This window comes from Corythoichthys intestinalis, chromosome 7, assembly GCF_030265065.1.
Source record: "Corythoichthys intestinalis isolate RoL2023-P3 chromosome 7, ASM3026506v1, whole genome shotgun sequence".
Classification (NCBI taxonomy): Eukaryota; Metazoa; Chordata; class Actinopteri; order Syngnathiformes; family Syngnathidae; genus Corythoichthys; species Corythoichthys intestinalis.
In genome coordinates, this window is record NC_080401.1 from 38,536,990 (window position 1) to 38,562,546 (window position 25,557).

Genomic DNA, 25,557 nt, shown 5'->3' on the forward strand with positions numbered 1-25,557 from the left:
ACTAATAAAAACTACTTGAATAAACGATTCAAATGTATTATAATTTTATAAATAGTGGTGAGAACAAGTATTTGATACACTGCCAATGGGTTTTCCCATTGACTATCAAATACGTGTTCTCCCCACTGTATATATATATATATATAAAAATAAAAACCTGTGCCAAATACTTATAAACAAGTAATCTTATAAGCTTCAATGAAAAATGCATTCACTTTCTTTGTATACAAGTGTACTGTCCTTAAACGGTTTGATCACAAAATTATTAACTAATATTCTGCACAACTCAAACCCAAGTTAATGCAATTAATAAAACAGTACTGTACTTGAGTAATGATTAGATTAAAATGTATTAGAAAAGAAAAAAAGCAATGCTTAATATATGCAAACAAGTAGTTTTATAAGCTTAAATGAACTTGAAATACAACTGAGCTGTACTGTGCTTCACTGGGTTTAAAAACTAAAAAGCTCAATGAAAATGAAAATTAGTACATTTATGATCAACCAAAATTTTAAGAAAATTTGTAAGATTGCCATAAGCAGTATTTATTAAGTCACTTCTTTGTGAATACAAGTCATTGGTAATTACAGTCTACAATATTAGTAGTGTAGGTGGACCTAATGTTGTGGTTCTTGTTTGTCGACGAAGTACACACATGGGTTGTTTTTAAGTTTGAACGATGAACTGATGGGTTAAAGAAACCCCGAGTATGCAAGTTGAGGAGTAGCCATAGTCTGATCAACTGTTTCACGTGGAGCTCTAGCGCCCTTCAATGGAGAAATGGTAAATTGACAGCATGTTTGGACTTAAAAACCACAACCTCTCAATGTTTTGTAGTTGTTGTAAGCTCTTTTACATTGTCTTCAGAAGTAGTTTCCAACTAACTTTGTATTGATTTTTGCTAGGCTGCAGACCAGTGATCCCAGTCCATCCTACTGGGAGCAGATCCACAGCAGAGTACAGAAAATTCTTCTGACACACAGAGTCCCCTTGGACATGGACTGACCTGAGCTGACCTTAAACTCATCAGTGTTCATAGAACACACAGACACACATTGTTGTGGTGAGTCGCACTCAAGTCTGTGACAAGTCCACTTTTATTTTTGTACCCCCAATCCAAATGTCAAAGATATATACTGTATTTTAAATACAAAATTGTAACATGAACTCTACACTTTCACATTAGACATTAACTAGTGCAAAGTTCATAATGAAAATCAAATACATAATTGCTGTTTACCACGGAAATATTCAGTTTTATATCCCATCAAGCGCATAAATGTAAATGGTAATCATAAAAATCATTTAAAGTGATGGTATTACAATATCAATATACAAAGCTAGTACAACTTCTGATATGGAAACAACTTGATGTCAGTTCCTGAACAGACACATTAACATTGTTCTTAGAAATATGAAATTGCTATGAAAAAAGATAGCTGTGATATTTTTCTTGCTTTCATGTAGCATTAGTTGACCTCAATTGGTTAGACACCTTTTCAATTAAAAAACACGCAAAGAACACAAATATCCAAGATTCGAAAATTATTTACTTGATTAAATGTCATGTACATTTAAATTACTGTATACACAAAAAGATTTTCAGTAAGTCTGAAGGTCGGTTTGTCTTTTATTCATGTATTTAAAATTTAACACTTTCACAAGACTTCTTGTTTCCATGTATAGGGAACCAAATGCTCACTCATATGAAGGAGTATTTCAACCCCGTATATAATGTATAAAACCATTGGTCAACTTAAAGAGTGGACGAAAAAAAAAAATTGTGTGTTTACAGGAAAAAGTTTTCTATACGTAATATTAAAAAAATCCTTGGTGACAAAACATTGCTGCTTAATCACAAAGTGTTTAATATTCCTTTACATATATATATATATATTGCATCCCATTTTCTATATTTTTCTTTGTGTACAGGTCCATCCTTGCACAAACCCATGGTTCACTTTCATTCTCACTTTGAGACTTTCCCAGATTTCTTGTGAAATTTATTCGTCTTGTATTTGTGCTTGCCGGAGGCCTGAGCTGCTTTCTCAGCCACAATGCTGTGGTACTTCTTCTTGTTGTTGCTGAAAACATATCGGTTATAACAATTTATTAATATATTTTTTTAATTTAGCCAATGAAGTTAAACTGCAACAGCTAGAATGTACTCTAATGCATTTCTTTAGCCTTTTCATGCATGTTTTCCTTTTTTCCTTATAGGCAACTCATTTAACTCATTGGCTACCATTTAAGGGACTAGATGTTCAATTCATTGGGACGGGAGGTGCGAATGAACATTTGTTCATGGTCCAATGTTTACTGTATTGCGTGTTAAAAATGGCATTTACTATAAAGCTCCTTATTTTCTTTCCATACAAGCACCAAATGATGGTGATAGTGATCATTATCACATTCTACATTATACGATGATGTAAAAGCATGACTGTTTGTACATTTGTAAATAGCATGTAAAAATATGAAAACATCAGGTAAAAGTGATGAATAACTAATGAATTTGCTGACTTTTCAAAGGGAACCTCGGACTTGAAGACTTGTAGGCTCTAATAAGCCACAATTGTTCCTTTTATTTTATTTTTTTTTAACTAAAACATGTTATTCGAAACATGATTGCCACCATTGATTTTAAATTCTATAATTTTAAATACATATTTTGACCTACAGAGGGTGCCATATTTAAGCGCACAAAGCACGCTGGGGGTGATGATGCGGTTGGGCTGGACTGGAAGAATAGCTGTGCTAGCTAGCAAGCAAAGCTAGTATGACGACTGGCATGATTTTGTCACATTCTGCTGCTGGTCAGATTGCTTTGTTACATAACTGTGGGATGAGTTTCCAACATTGTACCTGCATCCAATTCCAGCTAATCAACAGTGTCTTTAAACCGATCCCTGGCGGCTTGCCAAGATATTGACTTGCTGCCATTTGACAGTTTGTGTTCAATAAACCCTTTTACGCAATCCCAATGTTGTTGTTGTCTGCTTACTGTCTGAAGTGAGCTGCATTTTCTAATTCCTTGGTCAAGCCAGCCATACTTTCTTTTCAGTTGCCTTTCCCTTTCAGGTTTTACCGCATAGAGACAGACAACGCATGTGGGTTGCGATTGCTTTATTAGGAAAATCATGACTCAAACGCCACACGAAAGTATAGTCCTGTGGGCTACGCGCTTGTCTGTTGCACGGGAAACGCATGTTTGAATCCCATTTTGGACGTTCATTTAATTGTTTTTGCTGCTTGTTTTGTGAAATATAGACAGTGCTGTCCTGCTCGTCAGTTTTTCGCTTGGGTTAAAATTTGAAGGGCAGAACCGACGACATGTTTATGTAGCTAAAGAGTGACAGTGTGGTAGCCCAGCAGCGCCACCCAGAATGCATTTCGTCGTCAACAACAATGGCGACCTACTATTTAAACTAATTTTACAAATTTTATTGAAACGGAAACAAAGAAGGGTTTTAATGTCAAATTATTATCTTCGTATGAGTATGCTAAAATGTATCTTTTAAATATTACATGTCTTTCTAACCTTAGAAGAGTGTTTCTTACCAATGGAGCAAGAATACGGAAGATTTACAGTTTTAAGTCATCAGGTTTTTACATGATGGTTATAGACCCTACTCACATGACGTCACAACCACGCCTCCGCGCCATATTGTCCATCAGCTCATCGGGTTTAAGCATTACCGCTACGTAAATTCCTCCTATTATGGCGTGTTTTTCTGCTCGTTAACATTAATAATCAAAATGGTGAAAGCATGTGTGGCGGTTGGTTGCAATAACAGAGAAGATAGACGGAGAGACTTGAAGTTCTACCGTATTCCGAGAGACCCGGAGAGGAGAGCGAGATGGACTGCTGCAATTCGACGAGAAAACTGGGCACCAAACGATCACTACAGATTATGTAGTAGTCATTTTATATCTGGTAAGATGCATTTAATATATATTTAGAGGGTTTTGGGCTGACAACCACAATTAAGATCATTGTGAGGCTAATCGCCAACAACATACAGTTTCAAATTCAAGATGCTTATTTCTTCCACCATCATTATTTTTTGAATAATATTTAGTTGGTACCAAGTGAAAGAAGTTAAACAGGTGTGTCCAAACCTTTTGCAAAGGGGGCCAGATTTGGTGTGGTAAAAATGCGGGGGGCTACCTTGGCTGATTTACATAGAACAAAATATTTAAACAAATTTTAGCAAGCCCTTCTGTGTGTCACATTTGCTTTATAATTTTTTTAATTCATAATTTCAACAATCTCGTCTTTGTGGCGTTCTCTTTCGACACTCGGGCTCTTGCGAAATACTGCTGCTGTGAAATTAAACTAGCTTCAAGTTGCTATAATTTCTCGCTGCGTATCTTCCCTGTAATGTTGTCGTACATGTCAGCGTGTCTTGTTTGGTAATATTGAGTCACATCGAACTCTTTGAAAACAGCGACTGTCTCTTTGCAAATGAGGCAGACACAGTTGTTGCGTGTTTTATTGAAGAAATAGTCCAATATCCACCTATCCTTGAAGCGTCGGCCATCGCAGTCAACTTTTTTTTTTGATTGTCGCCATTTTAGAAAATTGGAAGTAAAGGGTCACACGGGGTAATGTTGCTTAGAGTGCTGCTCTTAAGGTTTTTCCAAACTTTAGTGAGAATAGGCTGATTTTGTGTGGACAAGATAGTTGTAGATATCAGGGTAGCAGATGTCAGGCAGAGAGAGTGAAGACAGCGGGTCGAAAAATATCGATTTAGGCATCAAATATGGATCTGGCGACTGGATAGACTGAAGCTTTTCCACATAACGCCTTTTATCCAACGCATCCTATGAGTTTACAGCGTCTGAAAGCACCGGCGCTTCCATGAATTGCACTATAAATTGCACGACAAATTGAAACCATTGAGAATACGGATAAACACTGACGGACAATATGTCGGCCGGATACAGCGACACGTCATTCTGTGACGTTGGTGAGTAGGGTCTATACTGTTTTAAACGTAGTGTGGCAGCAATACGCTTGAGGAGGTTTTGTAAAATTAGTAAACATTGGGTGGGGGGTGGGGGTTAAAAGATGTTTACACAAGATATCATTTTTCATTAAAATAAAAGATTTTTGTTGTTATATCCTTTTGCTAGTAGGAGGAAGGTTTGTGGTTTTAGAAAAAAATAGTTGGTAGACTGGTTGGAAATGTCACTACATTTGGATTATCAAATTTTTACATTGTTAAATCATTCACTGCCAGCCCAGGTATATCTGTTGTCTTCACAGCGTATGTGGTGTGGTAACATGTCTGAACGATGTATCGTTTCAACATCGCCGTTTCCATGTGCGAACGCGCAATACTCGCATCACTAGGACGTGCGATTTTTTTAATTTTTTTTTTTTTTTTTTTTTTTTTAACACAAACTTTTTTTCTGCTTCATGCTCATACAGCGCCACAGCTTCTCACACCTATACTTCCTCACCAGTGCAGCTAACGTTTGGTACTTAAAGTTAATGATGATTGACAGGTTTGGATCTTCAATCTGGCGAGAGAAGGTTCGGTAGCTAAACGATCAAAGGCACAAATGTGTTAATCATCATTAAACTTGAAGCCCACTCAACTCATTGTGTAAGTGAGAGGCTGTTCTCAACAGCGTTAGCATCAAAGCGTGAATTTGAGTGGACTCACTGAATGAGGCACTTAATAAAGACACGAAATTTGCTACGTTATTGTTTAAAAAATAATTCACATTAAGAAGGCGGCACGGTGGCACAGTGGTTAAGTGTATCGCATGTTAATTTTTTTTCATTTAGGCTTATCCCAAACATAGCTATTCTAGTTTAGCTACAATTTTTAATATGGCAACATATCGCAAATCCCCTCAAAAACATCGCAATGACAGTTTTTGCCAATGCCGTTTAGTCGCGATCACATATTTTGCACCAGAGTCTAAGTCACCTGATTTTGAGAATCCGCCGATACCGAAAAGTTTTTTCCAACTAAAGTTTCAAACATGTTACTGTCCCACCATGCCACTTTCCTAATGTGAATTATTTTTAAACAAGAATAACGTAGAAAAACGCTTGTATTTATTAATAAAACTTTATTGTCATTGTCAGCAAGAACGTCAACAAATGCTTCATTGAGTGAGTCCACTCACGCTGCATAGAACAGCCTCTCACTTATACAATGAGTTGCCATAGCACACTTATGCAAGTTTAAGGATAATTGAGAGATTTGTGCCTTTGATCAAGATCAAAGCTACAAACATGTCAATCATCGTTAACTTTAAGTACCAAACACTTAGCAGGAGGGAGGGTGAGAGCCTGTGTCACTGTACGAGCATGAAGCAGAAAAACAAATATATTTCTTAAATTAAAAACCCGATCCTTTTACACCCGATTCCGATCCTCTGAAAAATGGCGCAATTGGCCAGATTTCCAATCACATGATCAGATTGGACCATGCTTAATTTTTAATGTAATTAACTGCCCGCCTCTCCCAATCAAAATGAATTAAATGTCCAGCACCGTCAACAGCCAAAGTTAATAATTTAAAACCAGTAACTACAACTAGTAAGGTACATAATTCTACGTAACATGTCTCACCTTCTGAACTCTGCGTCAGCCAGCAGCTCTTCCACCATGGTCCTCTTCCTCTGCTTCTTAGGAATTCGGGAGTGGTAGAAGTCGACTGGGTTGTCCACCACAGTGGCCACCTGCATTACAGCACACAAACATTTTTAAAATGACGTATGCTTCGGAAAGGTCACGATGAGACAGTCAAATTTGTGGAGTTCGCTAACCTGGAAGTACTTGGGGAAGCCGTCTCGGTCGTTCTTCTTGTAGAACCTCTTGGGATCCATGGAGGCTCTCATCTTCAGCAATTTCAGGTCTCCCGTCAGCTCCTTGGTGAGCTCAGGAGCTTTCATGTTGAACCAAGAATCTCCTGTAGTTTTTCCACGCTCCACCTGGAGGCAGTACAACATTTTCGTTGAATAATATATACCGTATTTTCACACTCCCCCCCATAGTTTGACTTTTACTCAGATGTGACATACAGTGGAGAGAACAAGTATTTGATACACAGTCAATGGGAAAACCCATTGGCAGTGTATCAAATACTTGTTCTGCCCACTGTATATACTTTTTTCCCCCAGTTGTTCAGAAGTGATACTGAAGATGAAGACTTTAAAGGACAACATCTAGTATGAATGATATTCATGCAAAAGATGGTTGCTAATAGTACGCAAATCATGAATTTCTCAGACTTATGATAAAGAAAAAATGACACCACTTACGAGTTCAGCTATTTTGCGAAACACTGGCTTGAGCACAGGCGCATTTAATGAGTATTTATGACGTAACGTGCAATCTGGGATACTTGTATTTGATTAGACTGGAATAAAATCTAGCCATGCTATTCTAATTCTAAAACAGTGCAGTGGTATCTCTACATACAAATTTAATTCGTTCCTAGACCTGGTTTGTAAGTCGAAATGGTCACATGTTGAGTGAGATTTTACCATAAAAATACAGTATAATTCGTTTAATTCGTTCCACAGCCAAAAAAAGCCACGCTTCATAAGTGAATCAGTGAGTCGTGTTCTAATTTAACAAATGCGTTAAATACGACACATGTAAAATATTATCAAAAAATAAAAACGTCTTTATTGTCAGCTTAACTTACTGGCGAACGAGGTCGGTAGACAGCGAGTGTGTAGGTGGGGGGGTTGAGCAGCGTTGTCTAGCCAGTTCACTCACACGATTCTAATATTTTGCTATGGTTTCCTTCTTAATTTAAATGGTAAACGTCACCTTTTTTTCTTTTTTCACCACCTGCACTAACCTTCTTTGGACTCACATCTCTCACAAGAAAATCCGCCGTGCATCCGTCTTGCGGGAAAACAACTCACGACACTGTCATAATGTTTCATATTTCGAGCATGTCGTCATATGTCTAGACAAATGACGAGTGAAATTTTACATCGGATGTCGAGAGGATCATATGTTAATGCGATCGTACAGACTGCTACTTCCTGAAATTATTGGCATTTATACATTGTTTTCCTCCACGAATATGCAAAATAAACTGAAAAATACTGTAAACTATTCATTCATTGGAATGCACATAATTAAGGTGGAATCTGTCCCTGTTGTTCTCCATTTTATTATTTATGTGTAATTTCTCTTTTTTTTGGTCGTACAAAAATATGACATATTCCGGTGGGACTTAGTCTGAAAAATACTGAATGTACTGTAGTTTTATTTTTTATTTATTTTTTTTTATAAACAGGATTGGAATGCATTTTTACTCTATCCGTACACATTAAAATTGACTTATTGCAACAGCAGCAACTTCACTGATAAAGCGCCTTGAACAGAGTACCTACTAGAGGTGGGAATCTTGGGGCACCTAACGATTCGATTACGATTCAGAGGCTACGATTCGATTATAAATCGATTTTTGATGCCCCCCCCCCCAGCTATTAGCTGCTTTTAATGTTTCATACATTAGTTAAAAAAATTGTACAAATATCCTCTGACTTAAAAGTATTTCAATATCAAGTTAACAGTTCAAAACAGTAAATAAAACACTCAAGTCCACATTCTGTATCAGCAGCTTTAAACTACATTCAATTAATTTAATGTTGTGAATCAACCATTAAAGTTTTAAAATTGCTCCAGTTATTCCATAATTTCCTTTCCGTCTACTTTCGATATGTGAAAGTTTTAAAACTTTCATCATTTAAAGATAAATTCAAGATTTTGCCGATTTAGGAGTATTTTAGATAAAAAGTTAATTAGGAGAGCCTTCCAGAGAAGTCTACTGCTTTAAGATGGCGGCTGTTTACTAACACCTGCAAGTCTGTCATTTCGCATGTAGTTCTATAAATATGTGATATCCACCGAAGCACTATGTAGCCGTATGTTTGTAGCAACTAGCAACTCGGCATTGTTTGTAGCAGCTGTTGGCCGCATTATTGTTTTTTTTTATCTAGCAGCATGAGTTGAACATTATATTTACTCTCGGCCCGTTCCTCATTGCGTCCCGAAGACCGCGCTGACTGCGTTTTAGTTTCGCTTTACCTGGTATAATTAAATAATCGGAATTTGGATGTTTGTGAATTGTTCTCGAATCTTCCACGGCCGAATCGCGAATAATCTAAGAATAGGACATTTCGCACGCCTCTAGTACCTACCCACTTTGCATGGGTGTTCACATTCATGCATGCATTCATTCATTCATTAATACACCAATGGAATACTGGCATGCAAGGTGATCGATCGAGATACATCAATTAGTCAAGCACAAATATCAACATCTTTTAAATAAGCGGGTTTGTTTAAAAAAAATAACATTTTCATTCAACGTCTGAAATGTTTCAGCAACAAATTTGCTGAAAAACAAGATTTCTCTGATTGGTATTGATTTGGGTGAAATGAATTGTGTTAAATGTGTGTATAACAATGTATCAAATTGATAGAACGCCCTTGAATCGATCAGATCAAAACGTGGCAGACTAACATCGGCAAATATCGTATTGTTTTCCAAAGAATATTACATAATCATAAAATCCGTGATTGACAGTCAACAACTTGGCTGTCAGTGAATTGTTAGTGTAAAAGTAGGACTCCAGCACAATGAAATCTCCTAAAACTACTGAAACTTACTCTGCGTTGTTGTTTCAAGGCTTGTTTGGATTCACTGTATGGCGGGACCGAGTCTTTCTTCTCAAAGTCAGAAACCATCACGCTGTTTTTCATCACCTGTGCACCAAACCAATATTAACAGAAAAGCCTATACAAGATCTATATAGCGCGTTTTGAAAAAAAGATTCAATCAAAATAAGAAAAAATTGAATTGAAAAAAATGAATAGAACTCGATAGAAATCGAATTGAAAATCAAGCTAAAACAAAGAAAAACACCTTAAAATAGCACTGTCAAATTCAAGTAGTAAAAACACACAAAGATATAAAGGTAGGCAAGTTTAAATGTGATTAACCAATAGAAACAAGTTCAAATGACAATGGAGTAATTATGTCCAGTTTCCTAGTACCGCTAACAAAAACTATCGTGCAGCCATCGCCAAAAAAAAAAACAGAAGTTTAAAAATTCCTAGGGCAAGAAGTACGTGACAAAACTATTCCACCGCCATGGATTTCCTCAGCAGTGCAGAACCTTAATAATGCTGATTATTAATCACCACTTTGAAAACAAGACATCATTTGCGATCACCTCATCCAGGTCCGTTTTCTCCTTCTGCTCGTTCACCGAACTGGAGACAGTCTTTGATTTGCTTCCGTCGAAAGTGATGTACAACCCCCCGAGCTGTCTCATGTTGATGCCCGGGTCGATGCGGCTGGACATCTCCTTGCTGCAACAAACATCGACACGACGTCACGGCTCATTTTCTTCACACGCTCCGAATCAAATTCAATGAAAAGTTGGGAACTGTTGTAGTAGATATTTATACTAGATTGTTACTTTAGATGCCTTTTGTCGACATCGCTCAGAGCAACGATTCCTCTTAGGGTTGTCAAAAGAATCAGAAAAATATCAAAGTATTGATCAGGCGTTTTCGATGACGAGCTAAAACTTGGCTGGGAAGACTAAAACATAACGAGATGAATGCCAGTTTTCGTCTGACAAGACGACAACGAGACAAAAATACGACCGCTTCTGTCATAGCGTGTCATGAGGGTGGCCGCCGAGGAGGCAATACATCCAATAGGAGTTAGCATTTATGAAAATTAAAGGTTAGTAAACCCAGTCATGAACGTTTCCCACCAGCTACGAGAGTTAACTCGTGATTAGTGTGTCTAGCTGTGGTAAAACGTGTTTTTCTCTCTCTGGCAACTGTCTCTGTTGAGAAAGTGTGTGTGTATACTGTAAATATGATACGAGTCATACGCACGTGTTTTTTATTGAAAATTCTTTTTGTTCTAGTGTTAATAATGTTGAGCTGTGGCTTTATGCTTTTACTCCTTAACCCTTTAACACCGAAAGTGTCAGCAGCGACGCATTTACGCATGTCGTCTTTGAAGCTTAGTCACGCTGTAATTACGTCACCCACGTGCTGCTGGTTGGTCTCATTTGAAAGTGCGGAAGTTGATGTCCACACGAGACGAGTTTTTATTTGAAGTCAATCAACCAAGAAAAACGGGAGATAATGTCATTTGAGTTTTATAGTTTTATTGCACTCATAAATATGCATTAAAACGCTGCATGGACCATGTATCTATCTCTATCTATCTCCATATTTCCATCATTTCTTGTCCTTTTTCAAAACCGAAAGCAGCACAAAAGACTACATATCCCAAGAGCCGTTGTGATGTCAAGAAGGGCGAACCGAATGTGGACATTTCCGAGCGAGGCGCCAACTAAGGAAAAGGAGGCATTCGAAGCAAGCAACGGCCAGTTGGATTGAGCGAGCGACTTTGAAACGTGCAGAATGAATCTAAAACTAAATTTAGCGCAAGCTAATGCATTATTTCATTAACTCAAGGAAGAAGATGAGCCGTATTTGTCGTTTTCCTGGGATGAGTTGGCGCCTCGCCGAGAAGAAGTGACAGCAGCGCGCAAACGGCGAAAGAGTAGGCTGTGTGACGTTGTGTGTGAGACGCAGCTCCGTGACCTGTTCATGCAGAAGCTTTATTGAAAGCGCAGGAAAAAAAAAAAAAACTATTGGGTCGTATGCCAGAAAAATTTGAATTGAACTGAACTACTTGTCAATATTTTTGAAAATACTTTTTTTCAATATTATATATATTTTTTCTTCACCATAATCTTTTCAATTTTTATAAAGATGAGTGTTCGAGAAGCTTGATTGCATGTACGTATATACTTTAGATAAGGTGATGGGTATAATACCTAACTCCACAAAGAGATATCCTCCAAACCCTTTTTGTGTTAGATATATATTATTTTTTTCTTACTATTTTGCACGATATACATCCTGTTTTGACCATAGTATGTGTAAAGGCCAAAAACGCCTATGACCATACTTGCTGTTTGTGTTGAATTGTCAAACAAAAAACTATTCAATCTTATTTTTTTCTATTGAATGTTTATCCTAACAAGTTGAACAAATATTATCAAGCTTTAAAACGGTTGGTCGAGCATGTTTGGTTGTCAATAGGACATCAACATTACAAAAATTTGAAAAAATATTTAGGTTTTTTTTTTTCTTTTTGGGTCCAAAATGTGGATTATAATTGGTCAGTGAAGAAAACAGTTTGGACACGAAGTTCAAGGTGTCCTTAAAAAAGGGACCCTTCTTGGCTATTGTGAACATTTTTTTCTTTGAAATATAAAGACAACATGCAAATTCGGCCAAAATAGGCTTAGGTGTTAAAGGGTTAAGGAGTGCATTTATTTTAATTTTATTTGTAATATTGAGGTTTTTTTTTGTTATTTCTTTAATATTTAACATTATACTTATTTTTCAATTTGCTAATATGTTTACAAAAATAAAAATCCTGTTCAATGGAAAGAAGTCTTTTAAACCCAGATATCTCAAAGTAACACATTTTAAAGCTGTAATTGCAATACCGTGATATTTTGGCGTAAGGTTATCATACCACCAGAATCTTAAATCAGCACATGCCTAACGTGGAGTACGTCAGCTTGCATCGTAGCACTGTTTGGGTCGTGTCACTTATGTGAGATGTGCTGCACCTCTCCCTCCTCACCGGAGTTCAGGATGTATCTCAAGCTAGACTGCGCGCCATCTTGCTTGGTTAAAAAACAAGGTAAGATTTGTTTTCTTATCTTGGCAGGAGAGAACATGTTGCTTTAGCCTTAAAGGTCTGTGCTGAGTGATCATCAGACGCTAACTGTAACTCTTAGCATTAGCATATTTATTGCGTTAGCATTAGCGATACCTTCAGAATGGTGAGCGTCCTCTTAAAACACTGGCCAGTCTAAGGTGGAGCCACAAGTCTTTTCTGGTCAGCAAGGATGTTAAAAGCTCGGACAATTATTATTATTATTATTTTTTTACATTCAGTTCGCGGCTTCTAATTGAATGTAATCCTTTTCCTGCTGAGTGTATTATCATCACAAAGTTGGCGTTGTCCTTGTAGATGCTACAATATGTGCTCGTTAACCCTGGGTGATAAAACGATAATTTTATCATGATACTTTTTGTCATATCACTGAGGCTTAGTGCTCGTCTGTCGATGTTCATTCGAAATTGTTGTAAACCTTTATTTTTGGACTAAAACTTTTGAAATGAGTAAATGTCGACTAAAACTACCGTAATTTTCGGACTATAAAGACGGACCTGACTATAAGCCGCCCATCAAATTTGATACGAAAACAGCATTTGTTCATCGATAGGCCGCGCTGGATGATAAGCTGCAGCTGTCCTCATTGTATTACGGGATATTTACACCTAAAGATATTCTTCGGTAACAAATATTTTGACAGCGGCATCAAAAGTCATGAGACCAAATTAACCACCATGAAGCTTTAAACCAATAGGATCCAAAGCATAATTGCTTCAAGAAGCTTCACTTGGCCACCACCGCTCCCTTGGGCGAGACAGTCAACCTTTGCTGCCACCTGCCACCTAACATGCATTGCAGCGCTACATATGTAAATTACAATCAAAATTCACATTCTGTGCTAATTATTTGTTCAGTTACTGTTCCAATTGCTTCATTACTTGCTAGTAGAGATGCACGATAATATCGGTCACCGATAATTATCGGCCGATAATGGCAATTATGACGTCACACAGATAATCCAGATAAAACCAAATTCAACCGATAATGCAATCCGATAATTATATACTTTGAAATATTTTAATTGATTCTAACATAAGCTCTTTTGAGTTAAATGTAATTCCTACTTTGGCCTGCGGATGGCGCATGTTGCGTTCTGACGGCGAAGAGTGGAGGCGCCACAGAGGAAGAAATTACTTTTCCTTTGCTGTGGAGTAAAAACAGCTTGTAGCTCAACTCATGTCCTCTACTCTGTCATCACAGGTTGGTTAAAACTCTGCATCCATCTGTTTAGCATATATTATTAATGTTAGAAAGGGTTTGGGATAATAATATACGGTGTGAAAAGCAAAAAAAAACGATGTTTGTTGAGCGTTTTGGAGTCAAACGGGATGGTGTTGTATGCTAACCTGCGGAGCTAACGGCCTAGCGTAGGAAGATGATGATGTAGCATACCCTAGCGGAAACCAGTCGGTACATGTTAAAAATGGTTGTTACATACAGATGTATTAAGAATATCCATTCTCCAATGTATAAATATGCTTCATATGTTGAATTTAAAAGCAAGGTGCACATTTTATTGTGTATTTATATATTTTTAAAATGTGTATGCTAATGGTTGAAATTTTTAATGGCCATTTGGACTTTTTGGACTTTTGGAGGCCATTTCTTTTGTTAACTTCTGTTGTGTACATATATGTTTGTAAAAGAAATTACTTTTCCTTTGCTGTGGAGTAAAAACAGCTTGTAGCTCAACTCATGTCCTCTACTCTGTCATCACAGTCACACTACAAGTCCAATTGGTTCACCTAATTTGCCCCTCTGAACCCCAGAGGAGCAACAATTTGATTTAGCCTCCAAATGTGCGCAATCAACAGTTTTGTCCAATTCTGCTAGTTTTAAGTAGATGTTTTTGCAGTGTAGTAATGTGATATATGTTAGGGATGGCTTAGTTTTAAGGCATTTTTGTGCAACTTGGGTGTTTACTCTCGAAGTAATTGTTGCCAAAAGCTTACCATTACACAATGTCATTGCCATTGTTTAGATGTTGGAATTTACTACTTGTTCACATTTGATGTGGAAAAAAATAGCACTAAATTACATTTTTGCACAGTAACATTTGATCTTTGTATACTTTAAAATTTTACTTATATATTTGAATAAAATTATCGGCGTGACATTATCGGTTATCGGGTGGAAGGGGCAGGAAATTATCGGTTATCGATATCGGTTGAAAAATGTATTATCGTGCATCACTACTTGCTAGTTATGTTTTGTGATAACACTTTATCTGACAGTGACGTCATAAGCCTGTCATAATTATGACATGACACCGCCATGAATGCTTATGACAGATGGCATTTTGTGTCATCTGGCAAATTATTTCACTTTTGAATGGACGTAAAGATCCAGGCTGGACATAAATGGAGTTAATGACATATTTCAAAATGTCATTAATGCACATGACAGTGTCATGTCATAATTATGATGGTCTTATAGCAGTCTTATGACACCACTGTCAAAGAAAACCTAATAAATCAACAAATAAGCCACACTGGACTATAAGCAGCAGGATTCAAAATGAGGGAAAAAAGTAGCTGCTTATAGTCCAAAAATTACAGTAGACGACATTTGTATGAGATTTTATCGACTAAAACAAGACGAAAATATTTTGAAATGACCAAATATGACCTAAGTATTTTTATCCAAAAGACGAAAAAAAAAAAAAATTAAAAGGGCCGTCAAAAACAACACTGGTTTTGATACTGTGTTTGATTCCAATAGTATTGAGAGAGTTATTTGTTTTTGCATCAATAAAGGTTATCAGAAATTTGTTGTCAAGGGGTAAATTTGATTTTGCACAACTATTAAGTGTATTCGAAGATATTTTAGCATTTTCTTTGTTAACGCATTGGTTTCCATTGACGGCGCTAGACATCCAATCCGTTTGAACTGGGAGGGATGGCAGCAACTGAACGAATGTTCATTTGCTGCCAACCCTCCCAGTTCAAATGATTGGACGTTCACTAGTGATAAACGCTTTAAGGTTTTTTAAATGGATTTAGACTGGACGTCTGTGACATTGAAAGAGTTGACTCTTAAATGATCTCTTTTACTCACAGAAGAGGATTCCTGCTTGATAAAAGCAGTGCCGATTCCCCGCAGTCAACATCGGCGTCATCATCCGCCTCCTCATCCACAAACTCCTCCTCGTCTTCCTCGTCTCCGAAGACCTCCTCTCGCGTCAGGCGCTCCGTGTAGTAATCTTCATCGACTTCCTCTCCTGGTCGCGTATCGACCACGAACAGGCCTTCGACAGACTCCTCCACATTTTTGGCCTTCTTGTAGCGGCCTCGTTTATCTTCAGTATCTTCTTCGTCTTTATGCAAGATATCATTATCGTCATCATCCTCATCCTCGCTACTGTCCATGAGGCTGATTATTTTAGTCATCCTAGTAGGTTTTACGTCCTGAGACTGAGATTTCTCAGGTATCACCTGCTCATCTACAGGTTGTGCCGTCATCATCTCCTCAGGCTTCCTGGAAGGCCCTTGTTTCTCTCCCATGTCATCTTCATCCTCGTTGCTGTCCATGAGGCTGATCATTTCAGCCTTCATACTAGGTATTACATCTTGAGACTGGGATTTCTCGGATGTCACCTGCTCATCTACTGATGCTGTCATCATCTCCTCAGGCTTCGTGGAAGGCCCTTGTTTCTCTCTTGTGTCATCTTCATCCTCGATCCTGTCCATGACGCTGATTATTTTAGCCTTCCTACGAGTTTTTACATATTGAGACTGAGATTTCTTGGGTGTCACCTGCTCATCTACAGATGCTGTCGTCATTGTCTCCTCAGGCTTGGTGGAAGGCCCTTGTTTCTCTCTTGTGTCATCTTCATCCTCGATCCTGTCCATGACGCTGATTATTTTAGCCTTCCTACGAGTTTTTACATATTGAGACTGAGATTTCTTGGGTGTCACCTGCTCATCAACAGATGCTGTCGTCATTGTCTCCTCAGGCTTGGTGGAAGGCTCTTGTTTCTCTCCCATGTCATCTTCATCCTCTCTGCTCTCCACTAGGGTGACATTTGACGTCTCCTGGGCAGGTTTCGTATCCATGGGTGTCACCTCATCAATCGGCGCTGTGGCCTCTTCTGACATCCTCTCACTCACATCCTCTTTGATGCTTTCCATGATGACATCCTGGGTAGCTTTTGCGTCCTCGAGCTTCCCCTGCTCGACTTCCAAGTACTCCCGTGTAGTAGAAACATTTTCTCGCTCATCTTGTAACACCTCTCCTGAGGCTGAAGGCCCTGTTTCCTCCTCCATCTTTTCCACTGTTGACGAGTCCTCTTCCTTGTTTTCTAAAGACAGCTCACTCTGCTGGTTTGTAGACGTAAGTGCGGCTTCAACAACAGGAACCTTTTCTTCTTCTTCATCTCCCATTAGGACTTCATTTGACATCACACCAGCTTTCTGCTTTTCTTCACTTACATCTTCCTCCTTTAATGTGCAGTCCGCATCCTCAGCGACCACCGTGCTATCCAACATTGAGTCGTTCAGCGACTTCACTTCCGCGGAGTTCTCCAGCACAATGCAGAGATCCTTCATTAGCGGCGTAGAAATCAGCGGGGTTTGCCGCCGTTTAGCGCTACCCGAGCCGGCGCGACTGCTACAAGGCGTCCCGTGGGAAGACTGTCCGTCCGTCAAGTCCGAGTCCAACTCAGCGGCCTTGGAAGTCAAAGAACGAGTCAATCGACGTACACTGATGGTGTATTCGGTGCCGGATTCAAATCCCTCAGATTCGCAAGACTTCTCAGCAGCGGTCCGCCGGGTTGTTCTTCTAGTGCTCGGCGTCGCAGAACTTTCCGAGGCTTGATCAAAGTTCAAGCAAGTAGGAGACACTTTCTTTCTGAATCTGGCACTTCTGCGCCTTGCGTTTCCAGAGACATCGGAAGCCAAGCTCTCGGCGTCAGAAGGTTCAGACTCGTCCGGTCGCGGTTTGGCGGAGGATCTGGTGCTTTTTCTCTGACTCTGGGTGACTTTTTGAGATGTAGCTGAGTCGTCGGCCTTGAGATTGTCTGTGGTCTTCGTGCGTTTGTCAATTTTCTGTGCAGACAGAGAAGAGCAGGACTCCGCCTCAGACAAATCATCTTCCGCATAACTTAAGGTGAGGGCAAGTCTTCTGCTCCTCCTGACATGCGTCGCTGGGGCTTCCGCATCAGACACAACAGAGCTACTAGATTCCTCCTTGTCCAGAGCTCTTCTCCTCACGCTCCGGACATTCTTCGACTCCACCGCCGCCCGGTTGCGCCTCGCCGGTAGCTGCGCATCGGATGTGCCAGAGCAGCACGACTCCAGGTCGGACAAGTCTGCTTCGTGAGTGGAGCCTGTAGGGGTGCAAGGCTGCTTTGGGCTGTGAAGTCTGGAGGCTCGGGTGCATTTTTTCGACTGGGGGGTCTGCGGGTCACTCAATTCTTCTCCAAGCTGGCTGCTAGTCTCTGCTCGAACACTCCGAGTGGTGGGTCTCCTACTCGTGGATGGAGTGGCCTTAAGTACAAGAAAAGGGGAAACGTCAGTCATGCATTTGTGTCACTTTATTTTTTTTTAAATACAAAACATTTGACAACAATTCCAGAATTAGTAAGTTTCAATTACCATGCAATTTTGAGGAAAAAGAGATCTTAATTTTTGCAATATTTTGTCTGGTTGTGTGTAGTCAGGTTGTTCTGCTGTAGAATGAATACACTGGATTCCTAATATTGGATTTAATGGCAGAATATAAACAATTTCCATCTATTGTCCCATGTAGGCTACAATACAAAACAACTGAGAGTGCTATGCCTGCCTGCTGAGCAACAAAACGGTATAACTATACATCCTGTGACTGCCCCCTCCACATCCATCAAGCCCTCAAACAGTGATGCGCCTAGATTTTTTGACAGCAAAGTCATTTATAACATCAGTGAAATCCAGTTTTTGAGGAAGCTCACATTCAATGGAGAGCATGGCTTAGTTGTTAAGCTGAACCTGTGATATGGTGGAGTGTAGGTGTTTTTTTTTTTTTTATTATTTTCATGTTAAGGCTCCTCTGCTGTTCCACTGCTGCTCGTTTGTGCTGTTTCGATGATGGATTCGAATTACCTTTTGCTATAATACACAGTGGGTTGTAAACCCAAGATAAATCCAGTTGCACGACCACAGTCTGTTCAGCCTCGCACACCTGCTCCCCACAGACTAACATATATCCCTGATCTCTTATCACCTTCTCTCTCCTCAACGCGAGCAGCAATACCGTAGCTCAAAAGGCTACAAGCGATCGATGACAGACTCCAATCAGGCTTTGGTTACAGTGATCGTGAATGTAAACGTTCAGTGTTAGCAGCGGCTGTTCACTTCAGCCAACTCTAGCCAACTCTCTGGCTTCTTGTCCCCCCTTTTAAAAACTTTTATTCTTTTATTTTAAAATTTTATTCTCGTTCACCTCTACGATCTTCATCACTTTTTCTTTTCGGCGCACCGACCGGATTAATGACGACTTGCCATGTTTGGAGTTTTTATAACAACTAGAGGCGAAGTGAAATTTCCGATTCTTAGATTATTCGCGAATCGGCCGTGGAAAATTCGAGAACGATTCACAAATATCCAAATTCCGATTATTGAATTATACCAGCTAAAGCGGAAGTAAAACACAGTCAGCGCGGTCTTTGGGACGCAATGAGGAACGGACCGAGAGTAAATATCATGTTCAACTCATGCTGCTAGATAAAAAAAAAACAATCATACCTGAATGCGGCTGACAGCCGCTACAAACAACGCCCAGTTGCTAGTTGCTACAAACATACGGCTACAATAGGTATCATATATATGTAGAACTAGATGCAAAATGACAGACGACGTCGGTGTTAGAACTTGTATTTTTGAACAGAGATGCAAAATGACAGATTTTCTGGCATAAGTAAACAGCCGCCGTCTTAAAGCAGTAGACCTCTCTAGAAGGCTCTGTTGTAGCGAACCTAATTAACTTTTTATCTAAAATACTCCTAAATCGGCAGAATCTTGTCTTGAATCTATCTTTAAATGATGAAATAGTGTTAAAACTTTGACAAAAGTAGACAGAAGGGAAATTATGGAATGACAGGAGCAATTTTAACAACTGTAACAGTTGATTCACAACATTAAATTAATTGAATGTAGTTTAAAGCTGCTGGTACAGAATGGGGACTGGAGTTTTTTTATTCACTGTTATTTTTGTATATTTGTTTACTGTTATATGTTAACTTGATACTGAAATAGTAGTTTGGTTTAGCCTGAGAGGATTTTTGAACAATTTTGGAACTAATGTACAAAACATTACAAAAAAAAAAACAACAACAAAAAAAGGGGGGGTGCATCAATAATCATTTTATAATCGAATCGGAGCCTCTGAATAGTAATCGAATCGTTAGGTGCCCAAAGATTCCCAGCTCTAATAACAACGACAGATTTTAATTTCCCGCTTGAGGGCACGTACGTAGTGTAGCCTTGAGTGCGCCAGAGCGGGGTCAAACAGTTCTCTGCTAAGACGGTGGGGGTGGGGTTCTTGTGCAAAAAAGAAAAAATATACATTTTAAATATTTAATATGTTAACGTTTTTAAGTATATGTCGAGTAGAACATAATATTTAATCAAACAATGATTTAAATAAAAAAGAAAAATGTGAATGTAAATTAAAATAAATTAAGGGTCATTCAGGGGCCCCTATGGTCCTGGGGCCTGGGACAACATACCTGGTTGCCCGCCCCCCCGACGACGGGCTTGGGTACGATACCCAACTTAAGAAATATCCCCCAAAGCCTTTTTGTGTTAGATGATTTTTTTTTCTTTCACTATTTTGCACTGTATATAACCTCTTTTGACCATAATATATGTAAAGGCCAAAGACGCCTATGACCATATCTGCGGTTTGTGTCGAATTGTCAAACATAAAACTAATCAATCCATTTTTTTCGATTGAATGTTTATCCCTAACAAGTTGAATAATTTAGTGCTGCAACGATTAATCGATTAACTCGAGTATTCGATTAGAAAAAAGATATTCAAATAAAATTTTGTTGCTTAATTAAAGTTGCATTGGAATGGTTTATTTTGAAAGTGTTTGCATTTAGTTTTACTGATTAGAGTGGATACACTGCCCTCTCGTCTGCCTCTTTTCACATGGCTGAATCCAACTGCTCCCTGTTAAGACCAACGTAAGCTAAGTTTTTATTTGAGCTTATGTTTTTTAATGCATTCATAATTTAGTTTAAAGGTATATTTCGCCGTTTTTTTTTTTTTTTTTGTGGGAATATGTGTCTGAACCATTTGTTAAGAGCATTAAAAAAAAAAAAGTTTAGCATTTTATAGCATTTAAGCTAGCGGACCTTTTAAATCTAAGCCAATTGTTCTTTTGTTTTACATAGATCCTCTTTTTTTTATTTTTTATTTTTTTTAATTATACTGTTTGAGGCTCAGCTCTGGTATTTAGATTTTTCATGTTCCTTATCCGATTACTCGATTATTCGAACTAACTAGTCCACCGATTAATCGACTACTTAAATATTCGATAGCTGCAGCTCTAGAATAATTATCAGGCTTCAAAACGGTTGGTCGAGCATTGACGGTTCGGTTGTCAATGGGACATCAACATTACAAATTGTGTCAAAAGATTTGGGGATTTTTTTAGTACTTGGGTCCAAAATGTTGATAACTGGTCAGTGAAGAAAGCAACAGTTTGGACATGAAGGTTATGGTGTCATGAAAAAAAAAAAAAGACCCAACCTGGCAATTTTTTTTTTTTCTTTGAAATCTAAAACCAACGTCAAATCATGCAAATTCAGCCAAAAAAGGCTTGGATGTTAAAGGGTTAAAATGCATTTATCGGCTGATATAATCGGATAGCCGACAGCATCGGATCTTTTATCCCGTAATGATCTTATGTTCTCTTATCCAGGCTACCCCACAATTTCAGGCAACTCAAATAATGTTTAAAAAATGTTTAACCTTCAAGATTATTTCATTTTGCTGCCTGCTTACATTTAATGTTTATAATACTTTTTAAGGCCTGAAATGACCAAATCCATTTAATTACTTTTAACGCTCTTTAATGACCCGCATAAACCCTGGATTGGACAGCTATTGCTGTCAATGGCAGCCAGAGTTAAGCCATTTGTGATAAACTGTGTGCTGTTAAATATTCTTATATGAAAAATGTGTGGCTTGAACATTAAAGGTTGGAAAACACTGACATAAACGGGGCATGTGTGTTAGACAAAATACAAAGTACGTTAGAAGCAAACATTCAACAATGTTTATGTCCGTGGAGGCAATGGAAATCTTTGAAGTTAATAAACGGAGGAATCCGTCCGCGGTAGCCACGTGAGTTGGAAACAACTCCGCTCAACAGATGATCGATAACCAAACCAAAATGTTATACTATTTCGCTCAAAATAAACTTTGCGTGCGGTTCTCGGAGAAAATTGTCGACATACTCACCTGAACATCAGAGGACTGCTCGATATTTTTTTTATTTGGAGAGCACACGCGCAGTCCTCTCCTGGTGGCCACCATTTTGGAAGTGTTTGTCACTTCCGGTTGGCAGGCCAGACTAAAGCAATCGATACACGGAAGTGCTTTAATTTTTTCCACTCGATGCATATTTTTTTAATATGAAAATCAAGGGCGTAGGTTTGGTATCAACATTGGTAGGGACGATATAACAGCAAAACCTGCATGTGCACTTTTTGCTGGGGACGGGACATAAAAATAAGCCCAAACAGATTGGGTGAACGAGGGCCAGGGCTACATTTCTCACGAATATGAACAGGCTAAATGATCAATGCAAAATAAATCTGTATTGATTTACACTAACTTTCATGTGTTCAGATACACTGTTTGATTCAAACCTTAGTTTTCAAAAACTACTCAAGAAACCTTTAGAAAACGTCCATAATTTTTAAATTTACATAGGTGGAGTTTGACTTTTGGGGCAGGGGGGTGCACAACATGTTGATGACCCAGAAACGCAGTGTCGCCAATAAAAATAACTTACAAGAATATTTATAACAATAAGTTGACAAAGAGCGTTTTTTGTTTCCCATCATTCTTGAGGGGAATTCTAAATCAGGCTGCTTAGGCAATACTTTATGCCAGGATCGTCATCCATTCAATATGATATGCCCACCGGTGTCGTGCCAATGTTGTTACCCCAGTCAAAAATTGTATCCCCTGGGTGGAGCCATATGGAGGTAGATTTGTGTCTTTATTATTAAATCAAAAAAAGTCACAAAAAAAAAAAAAAAGTTGCTTCAATCAAAATACATATTTTCAACCGAAAAAATGTTGCCTCAATCAAAAAAAAAAAAAAGTGTTTGAATGCAAAAATTAATTTGAAACTCATAAAAATGCACGTGAAAGCTATTTTTCTTTGATTGATTGCTTTTTTTTTTTTTTTTTTTTTTTTTTTTTTTTTTGATTGAAGTCAAGTTTTTTTTTTTATTGAAGCAACATGTTTTTGATTGAACTTTGTGTTTGGGCCACATTTTGGCTAGGACATTTTTGTCTTTATTATTCAATCAAAAAATAAGTTGCTTAAAAAATATATAGATTTTTAAAAAGAAAATCACTTCAATCAAAAAAGGAAAAATAAAAAAAAGTTTTTGAATGCGAAAAAATATTTGAGATTGAAAATTTTGCATTTGAACACTTAATTTTTCATTTAAAATTTTTCTTTGATTGAAGCAATCCTTTTTGTATTTGGGCCACATTTTGGCTAGGACCTTTTGTCTTTATTATTCAATCAAAAAATAAGTTGCTTCAAAAAATATAGATTTTCAAAAAGAAAATCACTTCAATCAAAAAAGGAAAAATTTCAATCAAAAAAAGTTTTTGAATGCGAAAAAATATTTGAGATTGAAAATTTTGCATTTGAACACTTAATTTTTCGTTTAAATTTTTTCTTTGATTGAAGCAATCCTTTTTGTGTATGGGCCACATTTTGGCTAGGACCTTTTGTCTTTATTATTCAATCAAAAAATAAGTTGCTTCAAAAAATATAGATTTTCAAAAAGAAAATCACTTCAATCAAAAAAGGAAAAATTTCAATCAAAAAAAGTTTTTGAATGCGAAAAAATATTTGAGATTGAAAATTTTGCATTTGAACACTTAATTTTTCGTTTAAATTTTTTCTTTGATTGAAGCAATCCTTTTTGTGTATGGGCCACATTTTGGCTAGGACCTTTTGTCTTTATTATTCAATCAAAAAATAAGTTGCTTCAAGAAATATAGATTTTCAAAAAGAAAATCACTTCAATCAAAAAAGGAAAAATTCCAATCAAAAAAAGTTTTTGAATGCGAAAAAATATTTGAGATTGAAAATTTTGCATTTGAACACTTAATTTTTCATTTAAAAAGTTTTCTCTGATTGAAGCAATCCTTTTTGTGTTTGGGCCATATTTTGGCTAGGACCTTTTTGTCTTTATTATTCAATCAAAAAATAAGTTGCTTCAAAAAAATATAGATTTTCAAAAAGAAAATCACTTCAATCAAAAAAGGAAAAATTTCAATCAAAAAAAGTTTTTGAATGCGGAAAAAATATTTGAGATTTAAAATGTTGCATTTGAACACTTAATTTTTCATTTAGAAAGTTTTCTTTGATTGAAGCAATCCTTTTTGTGTTTGGGCCATATTATAATTAGGACATTTGTGTCTAAATCATTCAATCCCCCCAAAAAGTTGCTTCAATCAAAAAAAAAAAAAAAAAAATTCAATCAAAGAAAAAAATTGTTTTTAAAATATTTTTTTCTAACATATATATATATATTATTATATGCAAAGCAAATGACAGTCAAAGGTGCTCGAAAAATAATTTTGACCCATTATAAATATATATATTTTCTGTTAATTTCATTCATTTTATTGCAGTTTTATTGCTTTTATAACTTTTATATACTAGTATATAGGTAGATGGCGAGATACTGTAAAGCGCTTTGAGCGCCTTGAAAGGTGGAAAAGCGCTATATAAGTATAACACCATATAACCATATAGGAAAGTGAATTACATGCAATGACACTTTTCGGCCACCAGAGGGGGCCATTTTATTAAAATTATTATATTTTTATTAAAAATATAGAAAATAAATACATTTTTATTAATTAATTAAATACACTAATAGGTAGAGATGTCCCGATCGGTCCGATCACATCATTTTCAAAGTATCGGAATCGGCAAAAAAATATCGGACATGCCTTTTTTTAATATATACATATTTTTTAATTAAATCGTTTTCTAATTGTATTTAACGTTACAGACATAATGTTACACTCATCCAGAGTCTGTAGTTTAGGCTTAAGGTAGGGTTATCAAATTTATCACGTTCACGGCAGTGATTAATTTTTTTAAAAAATTTATCACGTTAAAATATTTAACACAATTAACGCATGCATCCCAACGCAGAGAAGATATATCAATTGGTACCACTACGCACAATTCAATTCAATTCAATTCAATTTTATTTGTATAGCCCTCAATCACAACAGAAGTCTCAAAGGGCTTTACAGAGGCAATATGATACACAATTAGAAATGAAGCAACAAAGATGAATAGATACAGTTCAAGTCCTGGGTATCCCCTATCCTTAAGACCTTCCGTGCCGGCAAGGAAAAACTCCCAAAACTCCAGAGCCAATTAGGAGAAAAATGAGAAACCTTGGGGAGTACCACAGTCAGGAGAGATCCACTCCCAGGATGGATAGACAGGAACCCCAGAACTGCACAGTCATGGTTGCACTTCCCATCATGCATTTGGGCAGAACAGTTAAAT

The 25,557-nt window shown here is 37.5% G+C and overlaps 2 protein-coding genes across 3 annotated transcripts in view; one reads left to right on the forward strand and one right to left on the reverse strand.

Annotated features, from left to right (window-relative positions):
- Positions 1 to 3,264, forward strand: part of spata6 (spermatogenesis associated 6) — a 35,576-nt gene extending 32,312 nt beyond the window's left edge. Inside the window, exon 12 of one of the 2 annotated variants that reach the window (XM_057841414.1) lies at positions 907 to 3,263. In XM_057841414.1, coding sequence (XP_057697397.1) covers positions 907 to 1,006 — 100 coding nt within the window. In that variant the 3' untranslated portion in view covers positions 1,007 to 3,263. Of the gene's footprint in view, positions 1 to 906 lie in introns of both variants that reach the window. The other variant, XM_057841415.1, reaches the window with a different exon arrangement.
- Positions 1,076 to 22,352, reverse strand: dnttip2 (deoxynucleotidyltransferase, terminal, interacting protein 2). The gene is made up of 7 exons (XM_057841413.1): positions 22,233 to 22,352; positions 15,841 to 18,269; positions 10,229 to 10,367; positions 9,663 to 9,758; positions 6,794 to 6,958; positions 6,597 to 6,706; positions 1,076 to 2,085 (listed from the first exon to the last, which is right to left on the reverse strand). Exons 1-7 carry the CDS (start codon positions 22,305 to 22,307, stop codon positions 1,971 to 1,973), a joined length of 3,129 nt encoding a protein of 1,042 aa, XP_057697396.1. The 5' UTR covers positions 22,308 to 22,352; the 3' UTR covers positions 1,076 to 1,970.
- Positions 22,353 to 25,557: the final 3,205 nt, after the last annotated feature.

Coding starts and splice junctions, on each gene's coding strand:
- dnttip2 (XM_057841413.1), bottom strand. CDS start 22,307: ATGGTGGCCACCAGGAGAGGACTGCGCGTGTGCTCTCCAAATAAAAAA. Junction 18,270..22,232: donor AGCAGTCCTCTGATGTTCAG/GTGAGTATGTCG, acceptor CTTGTACTTAAG/GCCACTCCATCCACGAGTAG. Junction 10,368..15,840: donor TCAAGCAGGAATCCTCTTCT/GTGAGTAAAAGA, acceptor TGTTTGTTGCAG/CAAGGAGATGTCCAGCCGCA.